Source organism: Brachionichthys hirsutus, unplaced genomic scaffold (genome assembly GCF_040956055.1).
Source record: "Brachionichthys hirsutus isolate HB-005 unplaced genomic scaffold, CSIRO-AGI_Bhir_v1 contig_1294, whole genome shotgun sequence".
In the NCBI taxonomy this organism is placed as follows: domain Eukaryota; kingdom Metazoa; phylum Chordata; class Actinopteri; order Lophiiformes; family Brachionichthyidae; genus Brachionichthys; species Brachionichthys hirsutus.
The window spans coordinates 1-8,325 of record NW_027181179.1 but is presented as its reverse complement, the minus strand read 5'-3'; the positions used below and the strand labels follow the sequence as shown (position 1 = coordinate 8,325).

At 43.4% G+C, this 8,325-nt stretch overlaps 2 protein-coding genes across 2 annotated transcripts; both read left to right on the top strand.

Annotated features, from left to right (window-relative positions):
• Positions 1 to 3,372: 3,372 nt before the first annotated feature.
• Positions 3,373 to 4,420, top strand: LOC137917378 (large ribosomal subunit protein mL53-like). Its single transcript, XM_068760142.1, has 3 exons — positions 3,373 to 3,473; positions 3,722 to 3,834; positions 4,274 to 4,420. Exons 1-3 carry the CDS (start codon positions 3,379 to 3,381, stop codon positions 4,366 to 4,368), a joined length of 303 nt encoding a protein of 100 aa, XP_068616243.1. The 5' UTR covers positions 3,373 to 3,378; the 3' UTR covers positions 4,369 to 4,420.
• A 479-nt stretch (positions 4,421 to 4,899) lies between these two features.
• Positions 4,900 to 6,097, top strand: LOC137917377 (fatty acid-binding protein, adipocyte-like). Its single transcript, XM_068760141.1, has 4 exons — positions 4,900 to 5,020; positions 5,157 to 5,332; positions 5,425 to 5,526; positions 5,870 to 6,097. Exons 1-4 carry the CDS (start codon positions 4,948 to 4,950, stop codon positions 5,921 to 5,923), a joined length of 405 nt encoding a protein of 134 aa, XP_068616242.1. The 5' UTR covers positions 4,900 to 4,947; the 3' UTR covers positions 5,924 to 6,097.
• Positions 6,098 to 8,325: the final 2,228 nt, after the last annotated feature.

Below are 8,325 nucleotides of genomic sequence, written 5' to 3'. Positions count from 1 at the left end.
GACCAAAATCCAAAGAAAAACTATTCTCTACTGCTAAGTGTACTGTACTTTGTTAAGTTTACTGTACTTTGTCAGGTTTACTGTACTTTGTTAGGTTTACTGTACTTTGTTAGGTTTACTGTACTTTGTGAAGTGTACTGTACTTTGTGAAGTGTACTGTACTTCACAGTACTGCGGCTCCACGCTGAGGTTTTTTGGGCTCTTCAAATCCCTTTCCTCCGCATTTAATCAGATTCTGTGAGATAATTTATGCGTAATAGACAGAAATGTTGAGAGGAGCTGCAGCCAAGCGGAATCTGGGATCCGCCCTTTTATCTCGATCCACTTAAACACCAACTGGATCTATCAGCGCCTCCGAGCCAACCCTCAGATCAGATCAGATCAGAACCTGTCGCGGAGTTCACGTTGTCATCGTGCAAAATAGACTTACTGATGTAAAGTATATGTTATAACATTAATTATTACAGAATAATTACAGTTACAGAATCACCCCTCCTGCAGCAGAACCTCCTCCAAGACCCAAATCCAAGCAGGCAGCTGTAATTGACGTGTTAATGGAAACCAGTGCTTTTAATGGGAGGCAACAAGTCCCCCCCCCGTTCCGCTACGACCGCCGAAGTTTCACGCACCGAACACGCACCCTCACCGGAGGATCGACACCGCAACGCAACTTCTACGCGCAGATACGAAGATAATATGAAGCTTACCGGGGGGAGAGAGAGGGGGGGCGAGTCCGCGGAGGTCCGCATGCAGCGGCGGGATCCGGTGGAAGCGTTCGGGATTCGTCGCTGCGTTAGAGACGTCGGTCTGACATGTTGCGTGTCGGAGCGACCGGGAACGGCGCGCAGTTACCGGACGCAGCACGGAGCCGTTCATCAGCCTGCGCCGCTCTGAGCTCCGCCAGACAGGACGCTGCTGCTGCTGCTGCTGCTGCTGCTGCTGCGAGGAGGAGGAGCGAGAGCCCCGGAGCTGGCGCGCAATGCATCGTGGGATGTGTAGTTGAAGTCGGGGAAATGTGACGCGTTTGTAATTTCTTTTCTCCTCTCTATTAAATAACTTAGCTTGCGCTGGCTCAAAAGTAGAATTACATTTTTGATTATTACGAGTGTTGTTTATATATATATTATATATATTACAAGTTCTTCATTTATTCATTTATGCTAAACTCCATTGGGTTCAGGGGATAATTATTCTTTAAATGTCACTCCTTGAATAGTATTTCGATATATTTTTTATATTATAACTGGATATTTTCACGATACTATGACATTCAAACATATTATGTTCTAACAAGACATTTATATTGTTAATAAAAACAGGTTTACATTTTTCTTACCGCGTGGACGGTCTCTCACGGGGACAGCACAGCCTCCGGTGTGATGAATAAACGTTCTCCTGTATTGTGTTTCATTGTTGGAGAGGTTTATTCTTCCCTATAAGAATAAATTCTCCGGGCTTTCACAAGAAGCCTCTTGAGTATTCTCACATATATTCCTAATTAATTCAGAGACGAGCAGCTACACGTTTAACACTCCGATCATATGAACAGCATCAACAGCTTAGACAAAGAACAGCATCACATGATGCTAACCACTTCAATAAAAGGACATTTCCGAGCGTATTGTATTCAGGCGGAGAACTTGATCGATGAATTCCTGCAACAAAACAATCCCTCTGTTTTCTTTGAGGTCAACGGTCCCCCTGAGCTTTCATTGTTTCTGATGGCCCTCTTCCCTACTTTATTGTGGCTGGACTTACAGTATGACCGCTAAATACAACTATCTAAGTGTGTGTGTGTGGGGGGGGGAGTGCATAGGAAATGCTTCTGCCTCTCGGTTGCCATAGGTCTAAATATAGAGCTCTCTGCCTCCTCTGTGCAACTGTCACCGGCTGGGTTGGATTGTTGGCCATTCAGGAAAGAAACTTGAGGCGTGTTGAAGTTAGGATAAATTGTACGAGCTGAGAATAACTCGTTTGTTCTGGACGTGCCCTGGAAACAGGGTGGCAAGAGGGCATGGTGCACAAATGCAAGGCTGAGTTTCTTGGTCTTGTTTTTTTTTTTTTTTACAGAATGTGGAGATGATTTGATTAGTATGTTGCAGCCAAGAGATGTGGACAGATGAAGTTAGGCTCTCACAATCGAATCTGACAACCTCCGCTTGTCAATTCCCCATTACTCACAGATGCGTTTTTATTTCACAGAAGCAATTCATGCCCTGATTACATCTGACTGTCGATTCTTTTTTTTTTTTTTACTTCAATGCCTGACATGTGGTCATGTGCCTTGACAAGCTTTGGACCTTTTTCGACTGCTAAGTGCAGGAAGCATAAATAACCAGGGACCATTTCCTGTCCTCGTCTATTTGATTATGAGATATGTCTGTTTGATTGTCTATTTGGAAAGCAGCACCTCCTTTATTGACTTAGTGCTCGACAGAAGCCTCACATGTCCCCTCCTAACATAATTCTGAGACGTGGGTTTTTTTTTCAGACCGTGCTGCAGTCGGTTTCCCTGCCCTTTCGCTTTAATGAGCTGTGTCATGTCATTGTGAAAGTCAAGTTTAAATATATCACTATTGTTAACCCCCCCCCCCCTCCCTATGTAAAGGCTGAAAATATCACTATTATGGTTGTGCTTAAACGGAAGAGGAAGAAGCAGAAGAACAAGGTCACAGTACAGACAACGCCCCATGCTGTGCTGTCATATATTCAATAACTGTGTTTGTGTGGTAGTGTTTACTGTGTTTTTCCAATGTGGTTTTATGGTGAGAAAAACTGACATTGATTCATGTTTTAGAGGTTATCAAAACTATACAGAGGTATCACTGAGTGACTCTTAAATATAAATTCGAAAAGCACTGGGAGAGTGCAAACCTCCGTCACGCAGGTTTTGTTGGATTTACACCAACAATTTGTCTTGTTTTTATTAAAAGATTTAGATTCAATGACCATAAAGCACTGAATTGACACTGGCACTATTCGTTTAGTAGTTATTCATAACCTCTTTGGCGGAAGTAATGATATTTAAAATGCATGTATTTTTTTAAATATACCTGGATCCCCGAGCTAGAAGGCATTTTGCTTGATAGTGCATATCGGGCCCCTTTATGACTCTGATTTTTGTTGAGTGAATTGAATGCATATTTTACAACATATTATTATTTTTTTGAAATGCCTCAATTATAAATAAATTGAAAAATACGGATTTTATTTTATTATTATTTTTTGCATCCAGATCGGCAAACGCCCTCAAATGGATTATAACTAGATCCACACAGACATAAAATGACGCTCCACGTCCAGTTCTTTATGCTCTGGCGCCCTCTAGTGACGTAAGCAAGAAGCGCCGATGTCAGTTAAAGCGGAGGGGAAAAAAACATGGCGGCGTCCACTAAAGCGAAGTTGTTGCTGAACGCTGTGAAGAAAATATCGATTCGGTTCTGTCCGTTTGAGCCCAATGTTCGATCCACGCGGTAGGAAACGTGTTTCTGAACACACTTTCGCGTCTGTTTTGTGTGACTGCTTGCGTATCGAATTCCCGCAACGAAGGGAATAGCGCTTCCTAACAGCGTTAGCTTCAAGTTGCTAAGCTGCTTTAACGAGTTCGTGACTGCGCCTAGAATGAATAATAATAATAAATAGGATAGAGAAAACCAGTAAATGAAGACATTCAGTTAAAATGGCAGTACTGTAGAGTTGTGTTTCATCTTTTCCCCTGCAGGGAGTTCCTGTTCATGGTGGGCTCAGAGAAGGTCAGATCTACCAACGCGAACTGCGAGGTGGTGACCGAGGTGAAACATGACAAGTCTGCGCCCATCGTGGACGTTACTTTCAGTAAGTAGTATATTACCTCATTCAACTACATCGCAGGAAGGAATTTTTTATTTTATATTTGTATTTATTTCGATCATGTAAACAACAAAGAATAAAAATAATAAAACAACGCTGAATACATGCACATGTACATAAACATATACATACATATATATAGACATAGTCACACACGCGCATTACATGTAATTGTAATTAATAATAATAACTCAAATAATAAATAATAGCCATGATGCAGTAACTACGCGGCTTACATGAGTGAAAAGGAGTAGGAAGAAGTATGTACTTATTTAGTCCTACCCCTTAAATTGATTAGGATCTCTGCACCACCTGTGACTCTTTAATCTGAACGTTTCACTGCTTTCTTTCTACAGCAGCGACCAGTTGTTGTTGTTGTTGTTGTTGTTGTGTTTTTTTCTCATTGCGTCTTTGTCCGCTTCAGCAAACGGAGACCGGCTGGTGATGAATGGGGCCAATTTAACCAGCGCTGAGATGATGAGTGCGTTTCAGTCGCGATTGCCAGCCAGGGATGCATAAAGGGATACCTGCAAGCAAAGAAGGAATATGTACAGTTTGTCTGAGTATATTATTGGATGTTTATAATAAAAGTATACAATTTAATTCTGGTGTTTTTTGTGTGAATGAAGCTTTTGACTTTTGTCTGCATGACAGACATGATTATTTAATACTTCAGCTAAGGCATAAACACGATGTTGTTGATATAGGCCTACCAAAACAACCATTAAAAAAAACTTCAGAGAACAACTACATTTCCCATGATTCTTTGGCAGTGTGACTCGTGCTTAAGACCGGATTTTGTTTTGCATAACAACAAAAGTCATTATTAGTTTTGAGTTTTTTACTCGGAAAGTTTGCAGATGTAAATTCAGATTCAAGTTTTTTTTTTTTTAATCAAATAAGTCGTAAAAAATGTCGACCTGAGACGCGGCATTTCGACGCTCTGTTGCGTGAAGTTCCAGCCTGTGATTGGTTGCTCTTGCGTGGCCTCACGTCGCGCTGGCCCTTTAAAACCGGGTCTGTTTCCACAGTGGAAGAGACTTGAATCCAGAGACTCGACTGGGAGCTGTGGTGGACATCATATCCAAACCCGCAAAAATGGTTGACAAGTTTGTTGGGACGTGGAAGATGATTTCCAGCGAGAACTTCGACGACTATATGAAAGCAATAGGTAGGAGAGTTTAACAACTAAACTAGCATATAAATAATAATAATAATAATAATAATAATAATAATTTTCTATTATCTTATAGACAATAGGATTTATTCACTGAATTGTTACCTTAACATGCACTCCTGCCCTGCAGGTGTAGGATTTGCCACCCGGCAGGTGGGGAATCGGACCAAGCCCAATTTGATGGTGAGCGTGGACGATCAGGGTGTCGTGTGCATAAAGAGTCAGAGCACCTTCAAAACGACTGAAATCAGGTTCAAGCTCAACGAGCCTTTCGAAGAGACGACCGCGGACGACAGGAAGACGAGGGTCAGTGTGGGTCGGAGGGGAAGAGAAAGAATGGCAGGTGTGGTTTGGTTCTGGAATGATGGGGCTCGACTCTGGTTTGTTGCCCCCCGCAGACCGTGATGACTCTGGACAACGGGAAACTTGTGCAGAATCAGACCTGGGATGGCAAAGAAACGAACATAGAGAGAGAGATCACAGACGGGAAATTAATAACGGTAACTTTGGGTTTTTTATTTAGTGGGAAGTCAAATGCAGAATCTTCTCCTTTGGCAAGTCTCTGTTTAAAATGTATTTTTCCTTGCTTTGAATTCATTTCTGCAAAATGGCCTCATTTATAAACATCCCTGCTTTTTTTTTCGTCTTAAATCAAACTTAAGGGGAATAAATAAAGATAAATAAGTAAGTAATTGTAGATATTGCTTGAGATGCACTAACAGTGATTCACGTCCAACATTTGACGGTCCCTTAAGGATAAACTCTTCCCCAAATTTCACCTGTTTCGATCCCTGAATCTGATCTCTCTCTCTCTCTCTCTCTCTCCTTCTCGATTCCCCACAGAAATGCATTATGGGAGACGTGGTCGCAGTGAGAACGTACGTGAGGGAGGGCTGAGGAGACTCCTTCAGCGCTCGCTCTCCTCGCTGGATGACAGGCTCAGTTCAATGAGCGGAATACCAAACTGCGAGGGAACCAGAGGGAACGTTCCGCGCTTCTGTTCTCCAACGTGACACATTTGTTTTCATTTGGAACTTCTTGTGATTTGAATAAAGAGGAACATTTGTGGAAGCAGTTTTCTCTGAATGGTTGATTATTATTTTAGAAGGACTTGTGGAAGTCTTCCAGCTATTTTGCCGCACTGAGCGACGCTTTATATAAAGTACTCTAATGAGATCTGACGAGACGATCTCCCGATCTCAGCAGCAGACTCCCGCGTTCGGTGAATATTACTTTAAATAACTTTATCGCAATTTCAACATGATATTTACTTAAAAGTCAAGGACTAAGAGGTTGATGATTCACGCAGACGGGGGGCTCCTCGAGGAATGCAAGCCTTTATTCCAGAGTTATTGGGAGTATCATGCAGGGAGAGGTCAGCGAGGAAACGTACCCCCCCGCCCCCCCCTTCCTCTTTGTAAGGTCGAACATTTCCCATTGCACATCCACTGGCAGCGCTACATGGAGAAGCCAAACGCTTCGTGGCTCATCTCCGCCCTTTGGCCACTGGTCAAGTGTTTGTGTACGTTAGGATTGTTCCAGACACAGAACAGGATAGGGAGACGCTGTCCCTGATTGGAGCTAATGGGCCGGAGCACCAGGAACAGGTGGACTCCTGAACCCGCGTGGACGGCGCCGCTGACCTTAGAGGAGCGCTTACGAGCGTGTTGAACTTTTGGGTAGAGTCCAAGTGGAGGAGATCAGGCCAGTTTACAGCAAGCAAAGGTCACTAGTGTGGACTCAGTGTGTCATTGCATCATGTTCTAATAGCTTCTATTTTTGACTGCTCTCCTGTTTTGGGTTGTTATTTTCCACTCTGAAAGTCCATCTCATTATGAAATCACATGATCCAGTCAGACTCTAACAGTAAAGTGCATTTTAGTGCATGCATTTGCGCTGACATGATTTCAGGTCGTCTGGTTCCCAGGTAGTCGTCTTGCAGGTGCGTTCAGCATAAGGCAAAGCTGCTGCTTTGTCTTTGTTTGAATGGAGAGCTGTGCCGAAGGATGCTCAAGCTAAACGCTAAGGACCTGCAGCCCAGATAATACAACCTGTCGGCGAGGAAAAGCAAGTCACGATGCTTTATTAGAAGCTTCGAATGCTTCTTGCATTCGAGATCTCCTTCTAGAGTCTTATTTTGTAGATGTTAGAACAGCACTTCCAGACAGAATCACTTTCTCACAGTGAGCGGCAGAGAAGATCACATCTGCTCTGGATCGACTTACAGGTGCAGCGCTCGGGAGCCACGGGAGTCCTCCTCATTCTGTTTGGACAACTGCAGGAGGACGAGGCGGATCTGCGCCTCCCTGGTCTCTAACCTCAGGCACTGTTGATCGGAAGATCCTTGGTGGTACTTAATTATTCAAAGATCAACAAAACGCATTCTGCACTTTGCTCTCATTGAGTTCTTAAAAGCACGTTTCATTTGTTTGAGTTGTGTTCTCTAAAAAAGGCAGGAGCTGGATGGCCTAAAAGAGCGAGACAGAACATCTGTAATAATAATCTGTTAGTTTAGGGCCAAACAGGATGGGGGGCAGGGGGGGGGGGGGGGGGGTATTCTGGAAAGGTCCCGACCCCCCCCCCCCCACCATCCACAGTTGACCAAATCAGCAGCATGGCTTCAGAGCGTAAATTAGGAAACTGTTCAGGAAGGAGTGTGATAGAGAGAGAGGCCTGCTAAAAGGACAATGAGAGACAAAGGGATCCCTGGAGAGAGAGAATATAAAAAAATATCATAAATTCTTATCAATCAGGAAAATGTTCTTTATGTAATGTAATTAAAGGGTGGCGCAGCTGCTGCTCACACTTCAATGGTTATTAAAATGATTTACTTTAAGTCTCTAGAAATCGACTCCTTACTGACCTTTGCTTGTGTTTGTTTGTTTGTTTGTCTAGAAGGTGTCATGAACTTCTTTTGTCCTCAGACAGACTTGAGAAGAATGAACTCACATCCTTTACACAACATCTGGAAGGCTCCACTTGAGCTGCGACGTCGACGCCCTTCCCCTGCTTGTCCTTTATTTAAACACAAACAGCTTTCATGTTAAAGCGGGTCAGCGGGGGGGCTCAAGGTGCAAGAGAGTTAATGTCCTCGACGCATGAGACTCTTATATTGAATCGCACAATCAAAACACGTTAGAAGTTGCTGAGGAACTCAAACTGGAGCAGGAGTTTTGAGGAGGAACGTCTTCCTCGCTTCTAGAACGGAGGGATGAGCTGAGCGTGACGAGGAGACCGCCGGGACATTTTTCAGCCACAACAATCCGTAAAGCAGGAGAAAATATAGGTTTTTCTAATCT